We start from the raw sequence: 21,465 nt of genomic DNA on the forward strand, positions 1-21,465 counted from the left end.
TCCGAGTGACAACTACTTGCATATAACGTATATGCACATGTAGCCAATGCCAGTTTGTGCTTTGGCCCCTGTGTCCCTGGTCCACACTTTTAGAGTGTTGCTAAATGGTTGAAAATTCAGGTTAGTCTTAAAATCAACTTTTATCATTTGTAGTTCTCAACTTAATTTCTATCAACACCCTCTTTTGTAACACTCTAAATGTGCTTTTCCTATGTTCCTACTACTTGTCCCTTTTTGTGTTTTTGGTGGTATTCTCATTTTGTGTGGTATATCGACTCCTTATTTCCCCTCTCTTACTATATCTCTTCTATCGATTATGTTGAGCTCTCCATGCAGAGAATAGTGCTTCTTGCTCTCTTTTCCCTGAAGATCAATTGTATTTATTGTCTTTTTCTTTTACTCTCTGTGTTCTCTCTCCTCTTTTTTAGCATGTTTGCCCCTTTGTCTCCTGTTAAAGATATTATGTGTGCATAGCCTTCTTTTTTGTCTCTTATTCTTTGATACTTATCAGACTGACCAAACTAAGCCTCTCTTGTGTTTCCAGGCTTTCCTTCCTTCATTCCCTATCTTTTCTTGCAGCTCTCTATTTCTCTTTAATGTGCTGGTGTTTGTTATTTTTTTTTCTCTTACTGTTCATACTATTAATACTTGCTATCTCTTCTAATACAGATAAATAATTTTCAGCTTACTTTTTCTATTTCTCACGTTCCCTTTTGAACCTTCTGTCTTATCTGCAGTCCTTATGATTTCCATCCAGTGTTAGTGTGTGTGTCCTCTCTGTGTCTGCTCATTGCTTTTCTCTTTCTCAGTGTTTCTGTTCTTGTTCTTCTCTATTCACTGTTTGTTTGTTGGTGTTTCAGTGTTCAGCCTCTCCATGTGCCTTGACTAGTCATTTATCGAGTGCTGTTTGTCCAATGCGTCATGTAATGCAGGACTTTTGCATCTGACTCTCTTTTCTTGTGATATCTCTTCACACTTCCTTTAATCTTAAAATATTTATTCTCTTTAATTTTTTTGGCTTCTTGTGCTAATTTCCTTTTTTTTTGTCCACTTTGTGATTCTTGTTTTCTCGATGTATGAACATAGTGATTTTTCTCCCAGAATGTTTATCCCACATGTATTTTTTTTTAAACAATACTCATGAGAAGGAACTAAACTTCACATCTATTAACATCTGTACCTAAGAACCAGCTGTTCCATGGCAGATTTCTGCACTCACCTTTGTTTTTATAAAACTTGTGATGTTGGTGCAAATGAGAGAAATTTAAACACGCAGAATACTTTACAAAGCCGTCTAATGTCTGTCCTGTTAAACATCTGGTCGTCTTCATGTTGCTATATATGTCTGTCTACTGTTTTTAAAGTAACGTCATGTTGCTATATATGTCAATATACATGTGTCTTGTTAAAGTTGTCATTTGTTAGTTGTCAAAAGACTGAGCATAATTTCTACCAGGATGATTAATTGGGTTGTGTCAATAAATTTAGTGATTCTGTTTTATGTTTTGTCAGAAAATGTCTTTGTTTTGGGTTTTTTTTTTTTTGGTGGAGGTAACTTTCTTGTAAAGATGTGGATGTTTGCCAGGGTGGAGCTCTCTATATATAGTCATCTCAGACTCCAGTTTTCCTCAAACACCACTTGCCGCATCAACTGTCCTCAGTTCTAGCGCCCGCCATTAATCTGTGGAATCTTTGGCACATTTTCCTTGGCTTTGCTCATGAAAGCTACAGAAAAAGCAGCTTGAAGTGACATCTATCCAAAGTTAACTTGGACCACCATCGGTTGTTCCAGATAGGCAGGTTTCAAGCGTTAAACAGGTGGAGGTTGGACTCCCTGGGTGCTCAGACATTCTCTCTTTCTGTAGATGAATTAGCTTCACATGTCCTTGCTGTCTTTTCTTGCTGTCAACCTGAGCTTTTCTTTGCAGAGGCAACAAGCCAGCCAACAGCCCCAAGGGCCAACCTCCTGATGCTGACGGCCACTCCTCTGTAACTGACCTGGCCAACTCTCTCACTGGAGACATGGTGATGGTAAGACAATGTCCCACTTCAAATCCATCCTGCTGTCTGTGATATGATTGGTCTAACATGATTTTTACTGTTTAGGCTGCTAATTTCCAGTGAAAGGAAGCAGATTATTTTTTCCATCATAGGGCAAGTTAGCTGGTTTCAACTGAAGATGTAAAGCACTCCCATAGAAGCTGAAACAGCTGGCAATGTTATTATTAATAATAATTATTGTACAAGCTCAATTTATATGGGACTGAGTGCCTGAAAATCATACTATAGAAAAACTATGTTGGGAAGTGCAAAAAAGTAGCCCATTTAACAGTGTCAGAAAAACAATACTGGTGTAAAAGTAAGCTATATCAGCCTCCATACACTAATAAGTAGGTTTTTCGCTGTTAGTTTGGGGCTTTTAAGTAAAGACCTAGATTGGATGGAATTTTAAAGGTGGATCCTTTGGTTTTTGCTTTGTTTTAAGGATTGGACTTCACTAACACTGGATCCTGTATGCCCAGTAGACAGTTTTCAGTTCATGTTACAGGCTTTCTATAAAAGTTGTAATCTGCAAGCACCACTTGAGAAAGGGATGCATTATCCCCTGTTCTAGTTTCATAATTTTATTCTGTAAAATATCAGTTCACTGTCCAATCCATTCAACCCAGATTTATCTTATATTAGACTTAGCACAGATCCTCATATCATCTAATGCCTAAAAGAAGCGGTTTCAGCTCCTCCCCCTTTAAGGCAAACCTCTCTTTAAGCTTTTTCTGATTGGCTGTCTGATGCAAACCAAAGATATGAACAACAGATGGATGAGGCTGCTGCTGCTTAGATGGTTATATTATATTCTTACTCATATTGTGCAAAGTAAGGAAACCAAATCCATCCATCCATCTTCATCCACTTATCCAAAGTAAAGAGAGTGGTTATGTTACAAGTTTGGTTCAGCCACATTATGAGCAACCTGATCTTGACATGCCAATTCTTGTTTTGTATTGAAGAGCCTCATTAGAGCTGTCACCTGCAAGAGTTTTGATGATGAATCAGAAAGCTGATATGAGTTCTACCTTATCGGTCCAAGTGAGTGTCTGACATCGTTAATAAAGATGTCCTTGAAGATTAAAGGAGTCTTCCTGGTGTTTTGAAATGAAAAATCAAAATCCTTTAATATTAGGGTGTCCATATAGTTTTGGCCACATACCCACGAGGTAATTCTCAGTCACCAGGTAGGACACGTGTTGCAGTGCTATGGTAAATCCATACGCAGGTTAATCTAAAGCGGGACGTGGCAGTAAAGGAGCTGTAATAGAGCAACATACAGGCAGTTCCTACAGTGACAATCAACGAAACAGGCATGCAAGGTGACTCACGCTGTTTGATAAATTAGACTTGGAGTATTTCACACTTTCTCTGCTTGATAGTCCATAATGCCATATTGACATATTGCTGAGCGAGTCTTTGTCACTTTGAAATTGTAGCCCTGGCCTCGAGGAGCAAAATCAACAGCTTCAAATAATGCTCGGAGAGACTTCGCCTGCATAACACAGCTTTTCTTTTTGTCAGAGGTGACGGCTGCACATAGTGGTTTTAATAAACTGGTGGTTGTTTATCGCCACTCAAAGTTCTCCGAATTCTTTGTTCCAATTTATGTTATTGTTAGAAAGTGAGTGGAAACGGGAGAGGAAAAAATAAAGGACAGAGGCAGAAGGTGGAGCTGCAGGGAGAAAAGAAATGATTGTAAAGACAGCTGCAAGTGCAGAATGCCAACCTTGAGCTTTGCTTTCCTGCCTGTTCTCTCCAAGCCTCTCACACAATGCTCCCTCTCTCCTCCTCTTTCTGTTTGTCTCCCACTCTCTGCTCCCCTCTCTCTGTCCGCTGCTTCCATCAGATAGTGGCCTTTTAGTGCACAGCAATGATAAAGCAGTCAGAGTGGCTGTGAGAGAGAATGGGTGGTCTAAAGCTCCCCTATCTCCAATCTGAGCACCTCCTGCCTCTTAAGAACATTAGTAAGGAAATTAAACTCTCTCAGTCTTCTTAATGTCAGAACAATCTCTGCCTTTGAGCAGCTGCTTTAGCACACCATGATAGAAACGCAACCCTAAAATCTCCTCCCCTCACAGCTTCTCTCTGTCAAGGTCTGTGTGTGTGTGACATCAAATCTGTGCCCTTGGAATGAGAGTTTCATGTGAGTGGCTGCTGCCGCTGCTGCTGAATGTCTGAGCATTATAATTATTTGTCTGCTTTTGTTGCCCTGCAGCTGTCTCCAGGTTCGGAGGATGATGAAGGGCCCATCAGTGAAAAGCTGGGCCGGATCCAGTTCAGCATAGGCTACAGTTTCCAGAACACGACCCTCACTGTCAAAGTTCTCAGGGGCCAGGACCTCCCGGCCAAGGACTTCTCTGGCACCTCCGACCCCTTTGTTAAAATCTACCTACTGCCTGACAAAAAGCACAAGCTGGAGACCAAGGTCAAGAGGAAGAACCTCAACCCCCACTGGAACGAAACCTTCCTGTTTGAGGGTCTGTGTTTACATACTGCATTGTTCTCACTAAATATTTTCCATCACGTTTTCTCGTGTTATCCAAAATTTTTTCCAAATATGCTGCCATCTGTGGTTTGATCGGGACATCACTGCTTTCAGTTTGATAGCCTGAAAGATCAGAAAAAACTATAAATCTTTAATGTAAAATAACCGAAAGCATTAACACTTTTAATTGTGAGTTTATGTAAAATCATGTTGCTCATTTGTAAGAAGCTGAGTCACATAACAAACAAAAGCTAATCAAATATAACCGTCATGGTCCTGGGTCTGTGACCCAGTGTTTATGTGTTTTCTGGTTTAATTAATATCTTTGATTTAGTTTAATTTATGGTTCAGTTTTCATTGCTCTTCCTAGTCATTTGTATTTCTTTTCTTAGGTTCTTGTTCATTTAATCTGTCCCCTTGACAATAACGCCCTCAAAAAATGGAAAAAACAAAGCAGAAAACCAGAGCAAACAAGTTGGAACATGAAGTACGAGTCTGTATACACACTAGGGACTGACTCCTCAATAGGACACAACTGGGGACTGACCACAGCTGGAAAAGACAGTAAAGTATAACTAGCTTTCAAATTAAAACAGCAAATATTCAAAAGATGCAAAAAACTAAATGAGATGTAAAAAGAGGGACAAAGGCACTAAAACATAGAAAGATTTGCAAGGCAAGACGGGGAAAGATTGAGGTTGCTACCAACACTGGGAGGAAATAATAAAATCCAAACAGAAATTAAACCTAATCAACACAAGAAACCAATGCTCAAAACCATCACAACAACCTGGGACCATGACATTTGCGGGGAAGAATTCTATAATTAGGGCTTTGGATAGCTGTAAACCAATTTAAATCAATAACTGAACATTTGGGGAGATTTGGTAATTTGCTTTCTTGCTGAGAATAATGCTAGAAGATTGAGACCACTTAATACTTACGCAGCCAGGAGCTGCTTCGTTTTGCATAAACGAAGAAAACAGGCACGAAGAGATAAATTCAAAAGCTCCGTTTTAAAATGTAAAACTATTGCTTCAAGAATATGTGTCTTTTTTAAATAGTCGCGGCGAAGGATTCAGATTGTGCAGCGCGATAACGGAGCTGTGACAAAGAGCTGTCTCTCAACACAAAAAGAGCATTGTGGGAGATGTGTGAAAACACATAACGTGTGAAACTGGAACAACATTTTTTGCATTGATAAAAGCTCCAGCTTAAGAAACTGCGGAAATCATTCTGATTCGAATAATAACGAATGCTCTTGAACACCGCAGAGGTTTCGTAGCAGTCGCGCACATGGCAGTGAAGTGTCTCATTCCTGTATGATTTGAATTGCTTGTGAAATGGTAAAACAGCCAAAAATAATGTTCAGAACCTTTTCCAAAATCAGAACAATGGCCTGTGCTCATGGAAGAATGAATGAGATGGCTGTTTTTTACTGGAGCCTAATATTACTTCTCAGCCAAAACCATCCCTCTTTGCACTGCTGCAGATTACACTGGCCTTCTTCCCTCTCTGTGGTTTAGCCCTCACCCTTCAGTGTTTTCTGTTTCTGTCTCTGTTTTAGGCTTCCCTTATGAGAAGGTGAGAGAGCGCACTCTCTACCTTCAGGTGTTGGACTATGACCGTTTCAGCAGGAATGACCCCATTGGAGAGGTGTCAGTCCCCCTTAATAAGGTGGAACTGGGCCAGTTAAAGACCTTCTGGAAGGAGCTGAAGCCCTGCAGTGATGGCAGTGTAAGAAAGGGAGGGGTGACCGCGGGGTCGAGCCGCGACGTGCGGTTTTATTAAAACACGTGTGACAAATTTGTTGACAGTTTTCAGCATGTGAGCTGGATTGACATATTTTTATTTTTGGGGGGTGAGCAACGTGCTCGCCCATGCCTGCCTGGGTGCTGGATGGTCTGTGTTTGGCACAAGGAGGTTAGAGCAGAAAGGGCAGTGATATAAGATTACACAACAAGCTAGTGAGTAGCCTGGAGTTTGATAGTCCTTGATGAAATCTGATATTAGGCTGGGTGATTCATACTCCGCTGTGTTTGTTTGGTGTGTGTGTGTGTGTGTGTGTGTGTGTTCCTCAGGGGAGACGAGGAGACCTGCTGGTGTCTCTCTGCTATAATCCCACCGCCAACACCATCACTGTGAACATCATCAAAGCACGCAATCTCAAAGCCATGGATATCGGGGGCACCTCAGGTATACACTCCCCTTTGTTTGTTTAGGCTCTCTTTCTCTAAGCGTTTCTCAGCAGCTGGAAGTCCTTCCTGACTTTGGAAGCTCTGTGCTTCACACAAGGCTCTGGCTCTGTGTTCAAACCCTCACTGACTCGTCTGCTAACAGGACGGTTGCTGGCCACCGTCGATAGCTACAGCAGCAAGGTGACATTACTTCAAGCATCTCTCAGTTGACCTCCCTCTTTCCTGTCCTCTCTTTCTGTATATCTATGAGGATCTTCAGCCTCCTAGCCAAATCTGTGTCAGCTCAGTCTGGGTGCTGCTAGTTTTTAAAGTGTCCTGTCTCACTGTGAAATGCTCTCTGTGGCATATTTCTTGTACAATTACAGCTTCCCGCAGTAGTAGGACTGGTGGCTGGTAGTACGACAGAATCTCACAATGCTCCAGAACTGGTAGTACAGATCCCAGGCCCTATTTCCATAAATACTTCCTCATTTGTATGTTTCCTCGCTCAGGGGATAAGTTGACCTTGAGCTCAAACGAGGTATCTGCTTCCCTGCTGCCTTTTCTGACTTTTAACAATTAGGAGGGTAATTGCAAACCTGACCCTAAAAAAAAGAAAAAGAAAAAAAAATCACCATCTATGTGCATCTTCATCGTCTCACTCATGTAAACCACCGCACTCTGCTTCCATGCTGCAGATCCCTATGTGAAGGTGTGGCTGATGCACAAGGACAAGCGTGTGGAGAAGAAGAAGACGGTGGTGATGAAGCGCTGTCTCAACCCCATCTTCAATGAGTCCTTCCCCTTTGACGTGCCCGCCCATGTGCTGAGGGAGACTACCATCATCATCACCGTCATGGATAAGGACAGACTCAGCCGCAACGATGTTATTGGCAAGGTAAGGTTTCATAGGTGCTGTCTATTCACGGCTTGCAAGCCTTCACAAAGTCTGAAACTGCAACTGATTAAAAGTACTTTCAGGGAACAAGCAGTCGCTACTGAGGTAGGTCAGCTTGTCATTGCAGTTTACCCTGTGACCACGGCAATGACAGAGAGCACACCAAGGAAGATAATACAGTAATTAATTAATGAATTATACACTCATACATTATTCACCAGCAGCGAGCAAAACAATCAATAAGGAGAAATCATCCAGGAGCATAATGAGCTTCAGACTTTGATTATCTGGTGAGGATCGTGTCACCCTGGTGGCCGTTTTCCTCTTAACGGAAGAGCTGGGCTTTTTAGGTAATAATTCACTCTCTGGGTAAACAGATGAGAAGACTGTTACCACTCTCATGTCTGTCCTTTGAAAATATAGCCACCAGATGGTTTAGTTTAGTTTAGCACACAGACTGAAAACTACGTGCCATTTTGATGTGGATTTATGTGCCAGACTAATTTCATAGCGGAGCTGAGAAAGTAACAGGTTCCAGGCAAAAAAAAGGAAAATTTGCTAATTTAGGAACAGCAAAATGCATTTTACCTTCATCAGTTATGCAGCCTGTGTGAAAACTGAGACACTGTTCTTGCTTCATTTCATTAGTTTCCAACTCATTGCAGCTTTCCAGGCTCTCCTCGCATGTGGTGCATGTCAGACGTTGCATGCACAGAGCGGCTCTCTTTATAAAGGTGTTGTCATGACTGAGTGAAGCCGTGAGAAACATGAACCCAAAATGCATGTGAGAATGAGAAAAAGCCATTACTTTATGATTTATTCCTTCATCAAGCCTCTGCCTCTTTTCTTCCCCTCTCTCAGATCTACCTATCGTGGAAGAGTGGACCAGCGGAAGTGAAGCACTGGAAAGACATGCTCGCTCGGCCGCGCACTAATGTCGCCCAGTGGCACGCTCTCAAGGCCTGATCGCACCACCCAGCTTCCTCCATGGCCCCTTCCCGTCTCCTATCCCTCCCTCCTCCTCCTCCTTCTCTCTCTCTCCTCTCTATCTCTCCCCTCCTCCCACTCCTGTCCTTATGCACAAGACTGACTTGCTGCCAGGCTGCGAAACACGGGTACAATTAGCCATCTGCTCTCTTAAACCTTTAAAGTCCTTTTCTCTTTTCTTTCAAGGATCTCAAATTTTTTCTCCCCGACCCGTCTCTTCTGTTCCCTCCTCTCATACAGCTCCGTCTCAATTTCCGTGTCTCACCACTTTGCCAATGGTTCCCCTGTTTCTGACTGTCTGTATGTCCGTCTGTCCGTCCTTATGCACTTTGCCTGTGGAGGTCTGATAATCAGTTCCTTTGCCGATCCCTTAGTTTTGAACTGCATTGCAGCCCCTGACCCATACAAGGTGCCAGTCCCGTGGGATCACAGAGAATCGTCAGTAATGATCTAATCTCATATAATCCTGTTGTATGAATATTCCAGGTATACAATACTATACAGTATGTACTGTATGTACATATACATATGAATATATTAGGTGTATAGATTGGCAGAACTCCCCTATACACATGACTAGTATACAGTATGTTACTCATAGGTCGCCTGCTGTTTCCCATCTCTTCCGTCTCTTCATTTGCCGCCTCGTCCTTGTCATCTGTCTCAAGAGTACTATATTCCCCCTCCTTTTCAGTCCTTCCTCCTTTTTACTCAAAAGTGGTTTAATGTTCAGCTGAAGTTGTTGAAAGCAATCAATATATGGTGTGTAATGAAACCAGCTGAGCTCAAGATGGAATTGTTGATACCGCTGTCTCTTCTCTCCTCTTTTTTCTTCCCTATGTCCCTTTTTTCCTCTCTTCTTTTCCCCCTTTATTGTTCCCAATTTCTCTTCCTCTGGCACAATATTAGCGAATTCCTCCCCCACTCCCCCTTTCTGGACGTCCCTCCCCCTCTTCCTCCTCGTCGTCTGTGTGCTGTGGGTGCTGTGCTGTAGCTCCGACAAAAATAGAGATTAAAAATTTAAAAAATAAACTGAACTTTCCGAAGCTGGGAAAGCAGGGACACGATGAACTTGTGAAACGGAGCGCTCCTGATTTTTTCCGGACAAAAAAGCCCCGACACGGAGAGAGAGAAAAAAGAAGATGAAAACACAAACAAGCAAACAGATCCTTCCTCCCCCTCAAGATACTATGATGTCATTTTTCACAGCATCACCAACTGAGGAAACGAGTTTAAAATCTTCTTCCAACGTTAAGATGAGAGCAGAGGCAAGAGGCCACGTTTGTGCAGTTTGCGCACGTGCACGTGGGTTTGCCTGTGCACACTTCCGTCTGTTTATTGATGCTATGAATTCTTTGTGCTGCCCCGTGCTCTTGTTTTGCGCTGACGGGGGGGACGATCTCCGTCCGTTTTGACTGTGCGCTGTGCTGCGGTGATGTGTGCCTGTTGGTGTGCGTTTGTTTTCACAGGAGCCGTTCTGTAGAAATCTTCTCTTTTCTCTTTCTCATGTTGCGCTCTTCTTGCTCTTCTTACTGCCATTGTTTCCCCATCTTCTACTGCCCTGCCTTCTGAACGAGGGCACGGGGAAGTTCTATCTGCACTTTTTGGAAATGTAATAACAATAATAATGATGACGATGATTATAGTGATGGTGAAAAATTAAGGGAGGAGTGTCTGAAAGGGCGAGCAGAAGTTGGGAGAGGTGACGTCTTCTCTGTGATTTCAGGGCTTGGAGATGTAGGTCATAGAGGATGCAGGGCTCTCATCCTCCTCTTTTTGTTCTTTTTTCTCGATGTACGTGCACGCACACGTGCATGTGTGTGTGTGTCAGCTACCACACTCCTGGTGGCAGACTGCTGGTGTCTGAAATGTCAGGCCAGGATGGAGATATCAGGCTTTTCTTCTTGTCACGTGGAGGCCGGCCAGCACAGCAGTGCTATTTCACAAAGCGTCGATCAACAACAAGAGCGTGATCAGAGCTCTAACCGACAGTCTGTCCTGTATTCCTCGCCTAAAAATGCTGAACAATTGTTAGGCATCTAAAAACAGTAATTTCGATGTGCATTTTTCTGGTTTCCACACTGGAAGAACATTAATAAAACAATAAAACCTTCTTTGGGTTTTTGTTGCACTTCAAAGGAAAAATGAGCAAGCGTGTATCGCAGACAATAGGTGTGATATTAGACAATGGCCTGATCTGCCACCGCGAGATACCGTAGAAGCAGATTAGACATTATCTCTTCGCTGAGTGCTAGAGAGTACCACAGAGTGTACCGTTGCCCTCTTTGCCCGGCACATTCAACACAGCTCGATATTTCTGTAACGTAAATAAAGCAGCAGCAACTGGAAAAGCTGTCAACCATTAAGAGCTACTTAAAAAGAAATCTGCTTTCGTAGTGTGCTCTCTACTACAGCCTGCCTGTTTGTTTTCTCTTTGCATTCATGAAGTCTTGACAAGCGAATCATGTCACCTGTTCCTTTCTTTTCTTCCAGCGGCTTAATTTTCTAAATGAAAATCATCATTTCAGGAAACTCGCAAGTTAAACAGACTTAGCAAGTAAATATAATCAGTTTGTTTCTTCGCTGGAATATAACCATTTTCATAATGCAGTGTGAGTAGTTTTGAACTAACTCGACCTCATCAAAAAAGCTGTGGGCCCTGCAGTGGATTTTATTTCCTTGCATCATGCAACAATTTGACAGTATCTTGCATTTCGGCGTTTATTTTCAGTTATGCCAACCCGTTCAACACTTGATAGACAGTATGAATTTGCAGTTGTGTAAGCGTGCGTTGCTTCTTGTCCAGTAGCTCTCTAAGCTGGTCTTGGGCAGCGTACGGTGTGCTCAGTGTGTTCTGGGTAGTGTGGTTTGCGTGAGCCTCAGTGCTGGCTGCCGTGATGCGCTGATCCAGTCCAGCAACCTTCAGAACAATTGGCCAGCCGTGGAACAGGGCCCACTGTTTTGACAGCCACTGCCTGCAGTGTCACAGCACATTACACTCCCATTAGGTGGTCAGAAAGGAGAAATATCTGCCTCCTTGGACCTGAGGGACTCACGATTTGCAGAGGTATCATTTGCTAAAAATAAAAGAAAACGTGGCGGACTCTCATTAGTTACCATGTTTGTGATGGACAGGGATAGAGCTCGTCGGTGAAAAAATGGAAATCAGTGGGTGATCGCTGCTAAAGCTGTGAAAACCACACGTGCAGGCGATGAGTCAACACAGTACCTCTGCTATTTCCTTTTGCCAAGATTCCTCGTTGCTTGAAAAGTGATAAATTGCTATGCTACAGGGGTTTACAAAGCTTAGTCATCAGTGACCCTGTAAACTTGGGGATACGGCTTTATTTTTAGAAACATGAGGCACCGTGTAATGCCTCTGATCCTGACAGGTAGGACTGGAAGCTGAAAGGATACAGGGTCAAGCTTTTAAAACTTACAGCTTTTGAATACAGATTATTTCTTACATGGAAATTCAGCATATGACATTTTCTCTTTTCCTCAATTGGTGGGCCAGCAGATAATTAGCTAGAGACACTTTAATACTTTCTTTGAGCACGTGTTACCGAGCGAACCGGAGACGTGAAAAGCTCAACATGCAGTTTAGTCATTTTGGCTCTACTTTCTCGTTTGTTTGTACTCCCACAGACCACACTGCTACATCGGCGAAAATTAAAAGAACTGCAAAACAACAATTTTCCCCATTTAAATCTCTGCTTTTGCTTTTAAGTGGTAACAAAGTGAGCTTTCATCATATCGCAAAGCTGTTAAAAGAAAGAAATGCTTCAGTACAAAATCTTTTATTTTGATGTGTTATACGAGTTATGCATAAACAGTTATACTTTTTTTAAAGCAATTCCCAAATGAGAAACTCATAATGTGTTATGTCTCATAGTGAGTTAATTTGAGTGAGGTTTTATGTTAGTAAGAGGACAAACATTAAAAACAGCTTCAAGAGCCTGTCATCAGTTGAAAATCATGTTTAGAAGCCATTCCCATAAAGTTGGAACAAGTCACGACGTACCGAGCTGATAAAACACTGTTAAGCGTATTTGTTGAGCTGCTGAAGAGGGTCTCAGCTCCCAAGCAGAGCATTCTGTTTAAACCAAGAGCTTGATACTTGCAAATGTTAAATATGCAAAGAATTAGACATCAATTATCTTCATTTGTTTCGGTTGAAACAGAGTACATATGCTGGTAGTCAGAATAAAAGTCCATAAAGTTAACCATTACTTCTACACGTGACAAGGAAAACAAAATCCAGGTGTGACTGTAATATTGGATGTGCACAGGAGTATCCCAACTATCCAGGAAGTTGCTCACTCCATTAAAATAACCAGGAGTCCTGAATATTATGTTGTCTTTGCCAGCAGTCAAACAGCAGCACTATTAAAATGGATGCTGCGCTCAGAGCCAAACAGTATAAAGGAGAAAGCAATTTCCAAATCCTAGTTTTATTATATTGCCACCTGTCTCACATCTCTAAACTTATTGCCTTTTGTTGGCACCAGCACCGTCGGCAATGACCTTCAACAATCCTAAGCTCATGAATGCAGCATGGCAGCGCTGCAGATGCTCCCAGTCGAGATTCTTTTCTTTCTGTTTTTTGACCAACTTCACTCTCTGTTCTCGCTCTCCTTGTGTTCAGGCTCGGCTCCGTCTTTCATCATCTCTTCATTCCCTGGCGGAGCTGGCGGGTAGGTGCAGGTGTAGATAATTAGTGTTTGATTACAAAGCTTCAATTCAAGATGACTGACGCAACCATCACTGACTCCAAGTTTCTCAGAGAATAAAGGCTTTTCGAGGTGATTTTTGTAGTTTGTAAATGTTTCTTTCCCTCTGATGTTTTTCTTTCTCTCCGTTTTAGTTAAAGTCTCATTAACTGTTGGAAGGATGATCTTGGATTTTTGTGCAGACATTCATGTTGCCCTCAGGATGAACTGGAACCTTTTAAGGTTCTTCTGTTTTTCCTCTGGTATCATCATTCAGTCAAAAACCTTTTTAGTGCTTTGGTTTATGCCCGAATACCTACAAAACTGAATGCCAGCTGTGATTATGCTTATTTAATATTAATTGGTAAATTCTGGCATGATAACTAAACTGCTCATTACTCATTACTAAACTCCCATTTAACAGATATTCAGTGGCTCACTTAAGAGTAAGCAGTAAATTGAAATTTTGCCATGCCTGTATCACATCATTATGCTAGCATGCTGATGCCAGCCTTTATTGTCAAGGTAGAGTACTTGGGAAAAGTCTTGAGCCGCCCCTCATTTCTTTATATTTTGCTTACTGTCAGCTTGCAGGTTTTCATAAAGTGGTCCTGAGTAGTTCTCCAGGCTTTCTGAAGGTCTTTCTATGATTTTCTCTTGACATTGACTACATTTTCACTCATTTTCAGTCCAGTTCGTAACCATTTTGAAAGGAATGTTTTTTTGTTTGTTTGTTTGTTAATTCACTCATCACTGACCTATGAGTCATTCAAACATAACAAGGCACCTAACTCAAAGGATGAATCAGTGTTGTGTCTACACAGACAACTTAGCAAGAATCAATTTTTAATTGTAACTTTAGGCATTTTGTTACTTGCAAAAACACATCAATTTACAATTTCTTTAGTTGAATTGAAAAGTGGGAAAGAGAAAACATTTGGACAGGAATAAAATAGCACTCTTGTGTCAACAAGGTGATTCCCAAAGAGCTATAAGACATAAACTTAGTATCTCAGAATGGCATGCTGTGTGTTCTTACAAAGTGTGAAGAAACTGGACAATCAGAAGACAAAAGAAGACATGACAGGCCTAAAAAACTATCTGCACCAGATTAACTGTATGTAAAAGTCAAGTTCAGTGTATCTCCACCTACTGTTCACTGAAGCCTCATCAGAAATATTCTGATGAGGAAACCAATCTTACGGAAGGAAAACTGAAAAAAAAGGCTGAGGAATGACAAATAACACAAGAACTGGACTGAAAATCAGTGGCAAAAGATCTTATAGATCGCTGAATTCAAATTTGAAAGGTTATCATCAGAAGTGGTCAGGAGAGAGGTACAAGAGTGAGTCTCTACAAATACACAGTGGAGGCTCTGTCATGGTTTGGGGCTGTATTTCAGCCAGTGGTGTTGGGGATCTTTTCAAAACTGATGGAATTATGAACGCAGAAAAATACCATAAGATTTTGATCCACCATGAGGAAAAGATCTGATTGGCAAAGGCTTCATTTTTCACCATGACAATGATCCCAAACACACTGCCAATGCAATAATAGCAAAGCCGGACACAAAAACACGCAATTGGTCATTATCGGTCGTGGAGCTCAACGTTTTTGAAGCAGGGTGGGATCGTCTTGACAAAAATTCGAACAAAAGGCAGCGAACATCCAAAGAAGAGCTTTGAATGTCCTTCAAGAAGCCTGGAGAACTATTCCTGAAGACTACTTAAAGAAATTATAGGAAAGCTTGCTTAGAAGAGTCCAGACTGTGTTAAAGAATAAAGGTGGTCATAACTGTAATACCTGTTTTTGCCTTCTATACTATATTTCTGTATGTTTGCATGTTTCAGTAGATTGAATCTATAGATAGATTTTCCGAACAAAATATAAAGAAAAGACTGGTGGCTCAAGACTTTGCATCATATCTTTTAGGTTTTAGAGAACAGACCGGGATCCTCATTAGGGATCCTCATAGTGCTGACTACTGCAGATTCTAAATTTGGCTGTAAGGTCAGGATTTTACTCGCTCGCAAACATAGACATGAACAGCTGAGGACAACATGGATGACTAGTTTCCATCTCCCTTTAAGTTTGGTGCCTGTGCCCATCCTAGGCTGTATATATCTATCGACTGTGTCCTCACCTAATTGTTGTGGAGTCCACATTTTGCTACAGAAACATTAGCATTTTGGGCCATGTTGGTTTTTGTAGACAGAAGTGATCGTACGTGGAAGACAGCATGAAATGCAAAGATCTCAGCTAAGGCTATCAAGCCTGGTTAGCAGGATGGATACACTCACTGACCAAAACTGAAACCGAAACACCTTGAACAACAAGCCATATTATTTCTCTGATAATTCCACAGAAATGCTCCTGAGGTGCAGTTCAGTGACTCAAATTAGCAGAGTTGAGATGAGCTCCCAGCTGCAGGGACACCTGTTAACCACAACAGCCATGCCCATCATCTTAAGCCTTAATAAACTCCAAATGGGTGAGTTTTAAAAAAGACCCCCAGCGCAGTAGTTATAAAGGGGAAAGTTAGCTTTAGCGACCAAAAGTGTTTTTGTATCAATCATAGACTCATTCAGGTCCAGAGGTTGCTGAACGGCTCAGTCACATCCATTCGCTCACAACAAACTTTGGCAGGCCTGTGGACGCCCACATTTAGCCTCACGTCCCCCATTTAATGACTCTCTCGGACCCTCTCGCACTTGCTGATGCGGAAACTAGAACACTGCCATGAGTCCTGTTATCAGCTTGGTGTTGTGAAGCATATGAGTCATTCCTGGACTCCTATCTTTGAGATGTTTATTCTTGGTTGTGCATCCCCAAATTTATCATTGTCACCAGCAGCCTTCCCTCCTCTGTTTACTTTCTAAATAACTTAAAGCTTTATTGGCTGAAAGGGTCACATCTGTTTGCCAAAGGATTAGTAAGATATTCTTCTGAGCCTGATGATATTGTTTGTCCTTGTCATACTCTCCTCCACCATTTCTTATTCTTAAGCACCAGTTTTCCTTGATGGATATGGCTTTCTTCAGATGAGCATCAATGAGTCACTCTATTGGAAAGGTGCCTGCTTTGCAGAAGTTTTTATGATATTAGATTAAGTGTACAGTTATTTTACCTCTTAGAGGACTTTAAATGTGTGTGCGCGGATTAAAATCAGGCAGTCGTCGTCATAATCTCATCCTAGAGGATCTGCAGTTGACGTTTCATTTTGCTGACTCATGTTCTGACAGCTGAGTAAGCCCCGAACCCCTCCGGGTCACCTTTGTCATTTGTCCAGTCACTTTCCTGCACAGACAGACCTCGCCTCCCCTTACTCGCCCTTTCGATTGTTTTAAGCATCTGGTGAGAACCAATGTGACTTCTCCCAATCAGGGTTTAAGTAAGCATTATTCGAATAGTAACAAATGGATATGAAAAACGATAATGAGTAATAATATCTTTTATTTCTTTCTGTTCACATTTGACTGTTGGTCAGTGTGTATGTATGTGTGTGCTTGGTGTTCTTGTGTTGGGGTTTATTTCTTTCCGAAACCGTGAGAAGAAAAAGCTTTCTGTTTTTGAAAAACTTTATGTAAATATTGTTGGTGAAAAATTAACATTTGTTGTACGCCGAGTTTTCATTTGTCACTCGAAATGATGACGAAAACAACGATATTCATGAATAACAGTGGTGATGTTGACGATACTGAAGCTGATTATACCTGCCCTTCTTGAACAAGGGCTTTTGATGTCTGCTGTATTTTTGTTGGAGGTGTCGTGCGGTCAGGGCAAGAGAAACAAAGGGAAGGAGTGATACCCAACACATCCCGGATCCGCCGTAGCAACACTGCCACATACCCTTTACCCTCCCCCACACCTCCAGGAAATTGTGCGATATGTGGCGCTAATCGTAGCCTGTGTTTCTCATGCCATAAAGCTTTGTTGCATTTGTGTTGCAAACACCAAAACCAGCAGCGCCCTGCTTTTCAAGTGGGCTGCACGCCTCCCTGTGGAGCCACTCTGTCCTGGTTTGCTTGGCACCCTGTCTGCTTACAGGCTTGGGGATTTACTGTAATGCCATTGTGTTAGGCAGGATTGGCCCTGTACTGACACCGATGATGCCTTCTTCATTGAATTTGCAGTCATTATTTTCTCTGTTGGAGGCCATGCATGGGGACGGGCATGTATGGAGGACAGAGTGTATTCCTAGTAGAAGGACATAAACCATCCATCTGACCCCATAAAGACAATTTTCATGCTTGTGAGTCAGCCTCTTATTCGGGGGTTAGACTCATGGTTAAGCACAAGTGACTGACATGAACTTGCCACATTATAGGCTCATCTTGTGCTTTTCCTTTTCTTTCTTTCTTTCTTTTTTAAAAAAGAACTCACAATCTTGAGGAAGAAAATCCCAGGATTAGCACAAGAAATAAGCTATATAGGCTATAAAGGTTTGCCATATGGCAATAATTATTTTTAATCATTAAAAAAACAATTTAAAAAATAGGACAGACTTTTTTCCAAATGTCCAAAATGTGCCCTGTGCCTTCTTGACAGACATATTCAGCCCACTGCTTTATCAAATAAATACATAAATAACTGCACAGGGCTGTAGTCCAGTTATTTTCACTGCAGGTGTCAGTACACCCACTTCCCTATTTTTCATATGTCATTGCCTTATGTATCTGGCTGGGCCTGTCTACAGTGCTGCGATGGAGCTTATCAGTTTCACATTACTTTTAGGACCGTCTCTGCCAACAGACATGATATGGTACAGCAGATACTCCCAGCAGCCTTCTGCAGGAAGGACAGTGGATACAGTCTTGCCTTCATTTGTAATACCATCCTGTAGAGGGAGTCCCACAGAGTCAGAAAGTCCACAGACACACTAAAAATAAATTTCCCCTAAACCCAGATCCGTCAGAGTGCGCGTCTCTTACTTTCCTCGCTGGTTGTAAATAGACTTGATGCAGTTAGAGCAGCCTCTAACTCCTGCCATAATGTGGACATTTTTAATCAGGTAGGTAATAAGCAATATACTTAACCGATCTAATGCCATACTCCGAAATGTTACTGACAAAGTGTGATGGTGACTTCTTTGCGTTGAGGGATGTCGAGGGTAACACTCCTGTTTCTTCACCTCCTTTTCTCGACTCGCCGTGGCCCAACTCTTCAACAAAGAGTGCTCTAACTTAAAACACACAGTTGTGATGTGTACAATCTAATTTAATGTATTTATTTATGTATTTTTGCCAACTTTGTAAAGTGTATAAATATCTATAAATATATGAAAAATGACAGTACTGTATAGATTTTAGCTGCCTGGTAAGGTTAATAGTATATACTTGGTAGACTAAAAGAAAAAGCGTAGAGCTGTTCAAAAGCCAGTTATTGAGAAAAATGCTTTCCGTAAAACCCAGTGCCACTGGCTCTTTTTATATTCTAAGTTTCGTTTCTGGTTTATTTTTTTATTCTAGCCAGTCGGATCCAAAGTGTGTGTTCTTCTTTCCGTCCGTTTGTTTGTTAATCGGTTATTTTGTTGTTTCATTTCTTTTCTTGACAAAGACACAGCGAGGTTCTGGCAGCCAGGAGAGTGCGGTGGAACGCAGACTGGGACCCTGTGCAGTAGTGTGTATGTGTGTGCGTGTATGTTAGGTGTGTGTCCGTCCATGGTAGTGCTAGTGCTCTCTGTGCAGTGCCTCCCTCCTCCCTCCTCTCTCTGATGTAGTTTGTCATGTGATGCAGTGTGCATTAAGGTGCAGGATGACTGTGTTTTCTGAAGCTGGCAGCTGCCCCGTCTCTTCCCCCCACCCCCCCACCCCCCACCACCACCAATGTGTGTCTCCTCCTCATGTCCACTCTTGTTGTTTTTTTTCTACCGCGCTTCGTTTCAGTCCTCCGCTAAGTATAGATTTCCATTCTCGCTGCTCAATTGTTCATTTGCTCTCCCATTCAGCTGGTAATGTGCACACCACCGGAGTCTAATTTCACAGTAATCCATGCTTCCCGATCTATCTGTGATCCTTTGACCATTAGCATCTCTCATTCATCACCCTCCACATTTCTGAAGAACACCTTGTTTTTCTACAGAGCTCTGTGGACCAGAGAATGATTTAGCACAAAAAAGAGGGCATGCTTATAACTTACCCCAAATCTCTTACCCATCATGCTTCTTTTTCTTTACCCTCCTGATGCAAAGTGTGAGGAGATGGGTCGCTGTCAGCTCAGCATGCAGAATCACAAAGCAGCCATATTCAAAGTCAAGCACAGACTTAAATCTATGTTTTGGTGGCTTCACTGCTGCCCGTTTGTAGCAAGAGCAGGAGAATAGCCTTAAAGATTGGACCAACTGCACGAAAAAGTAGTGGGATATGTGCATTCGTAGTGGACTATTACCTCCCCTTTCCCACACCAGATTTATTACTCAGTATTCCAATGTGTTGCTTGGTTGCTCTGTACATATCTGTGTAGTACTTCTGTTGATGTCCCTGTGTTAGTATAGTAATGGGTTCTTACTGGGCGGCCTCCGCAGACGTCCTCTCCCTCCTGCCCTCGTCTCATTTTCTCAGAAACTTCAAAACATTCCATCTGAATCTGTACTGAACAACAATTTAAAGCTGATTAGATTCCACATATACTCGCAGTAAAACAGCAGGAGGACTGAACCACAGACGTTTCCACGGCGAGCCATGATAATAACCAAGACGCCTTGCTTCGTGTCCCTCTGAGAAGTACACACCCACAGCTTGCAGCACACTCAGCGTAAACGACCTTCACACGCCCCTTTGCTCCTCCTAATCCACCTCCACGCTGACCTCACCCAGTTTTGAGAGGTCAATGGGTCGTCTGTGTTTGTGAGGAGCCTCTGACCTCCTGAGGGTGGAGTAAAGGAGAAGGTGGGAGAGCCCTGGGAGGCAGCAGAAAGGCGTGTGGACGTGGTCACATCCTGGGTCAGGAGGGAAGGAAGCCAGGGCGTCTCAAGGTCAAGCCCAGTAGCACTTTGGTTTTGCGTTCCATGTTTTTTAGCCTCTCCTGTTTTTTGGCCGAGCGGACTGTGATCTTACTGGTTGATTTTCTCGTTCTCCTCCACCCATCAGTGTTATAAAGTGTGTTGGGTGGATGGAGCCTTGGAGCTGAGCTCTGATTTTGTTCCATATTAAAGAATCATTTTTACTACACCTGTTCCCAGAGATTCATTGGTCTTCTTTATTGCCTTTCATTTTACAAGGTACTTCCAGGAGTTGAGCTGCTGCTGTAGCTGATCACCCAACAACTTTTGGGTTTCTGTCCATTCAGAATGGAGCCCCTTTAGTGCAGAGTGAGATCTCAACAACTCTTGAATAGATTGCAGATATTCATGGTTCACAGAGGAAGAGTCCTACAGAGCTGCATGAAAGTGAAATGGAATACTTGAAAATTGAAATTTGTTACAAAATTGAGTAATAACTTTTAAAAAAAAAGCTCTGGAGCCCATTAACTTTATTTTTTGCATCATTATTTTATACAAAATTTAATTTGTTGAAAATACAGTGTTGTGCAAAAGTCTTGATCCACCCATAATTTGTTTATATTTAGTTCAGAAATTGGGAAATGGGTGCAACCACATTACTGAAACACGTGTAAACATACATGGAAATACAGCATAAAGGGAAAAACTGAGTTAGGACAATTCTAATAAGCTTGGAAGTCAATATTTGGTCTTCAGGAATATTTCTCCAGGCTTCTTGAAGGACATTCAAAGCTCTTCTTTCGATGTTGGCTGCCTTTCATTCCATTCTCTGTCAAGATGATCCCACGCTGCTACTTTATGTTCAATAATGTTGAGGTCTGGGCTCAGGGGAGGCCAACCCATGAATAAGAGTGCTCAACTGTGCGTTTTTCTAGGTATCTTCCAGGTATGCTTTTACTGCATTGGTAGTGTGCTTGGAGTCATTGTCTTGCTGAAAAATGAACTTCAGTTGTCAATTAGATGCTTTCCTTAATATAATATCACAACACTTTTGGATGAAATGCAGACCCAAACCATGGCACAGCCTCCATTGTGTTTCATAGATGTCTGGAGACACTCACTGCTGCACCTCTCTCCTGACCTCCTGCTGTATATATTGTTGACAATTTGCACGAAGGACCTCAAGCTTGTTTTTATGTTTTTTATTTTTTATTTTC

General features: G+C 42.0%; 1 protein-coding gene across 6 annotated transcripts in view; it reads left to right on the plus strand.

Moving 5' to 3' along the window:
* Positions 1-20,482, plus strand: part of syt7a (synaptotagmin VIIa) — a 92,873-nt gene extending 72,391 nt beyond the window's left edge. For 5 of the 6 annotated variants that reach the window (XM_005470629.4, XM_025908518.1, XM_019361655.2 and 2 more), the window contains 6 exons: positions 1,929-2,031; positions 4,265-4,526; positions 6,102-6,271; positions 6,616-6,730; positions 7,410-7,609; positions 8,471-20,482. In XM_005470629.4, the coding sequence (XP_005470686.1) occupies positions 1,929-2,031; positions 4,265-4,526; positions 6,102-6,271; positions 6,616-6,730; positions 7,410-7,609; positions 8,471-8,575 (955 nt within the window). In that variant the 3' untranslated portion in view covers positions 8,576-20,482. The remainder of the gene's footprint in view (positions 1-1,928; positions 2,032-4,264; positions 4,527-6,101; positions 6,272-6,615; positions 6,731-7,409; positions 7,610-8,470) is intronic. The other variant, XR_003220705.1, reaches the window with a different exon arrangement.
* Positions 20,483-21,465: the final 983 nt, after the last annotated feature.

Source organism: Oreochromis niloticus, linkage group LG7 (genome assembly GCF_001858045.2).
Source record: "Oreochromis niloticus isolate F11D_XX linkage group LG7, O_niloticus_UMD_NMBU, whole genome shotgun sequence".
Taxonomy (NCBI): domain Eukaryota; kingdom Metazoa; phylum Chordata; class Actinopteri; order Cichliformes; family Cichlidae; genus Oreochromis; species Oreochromis niloticus.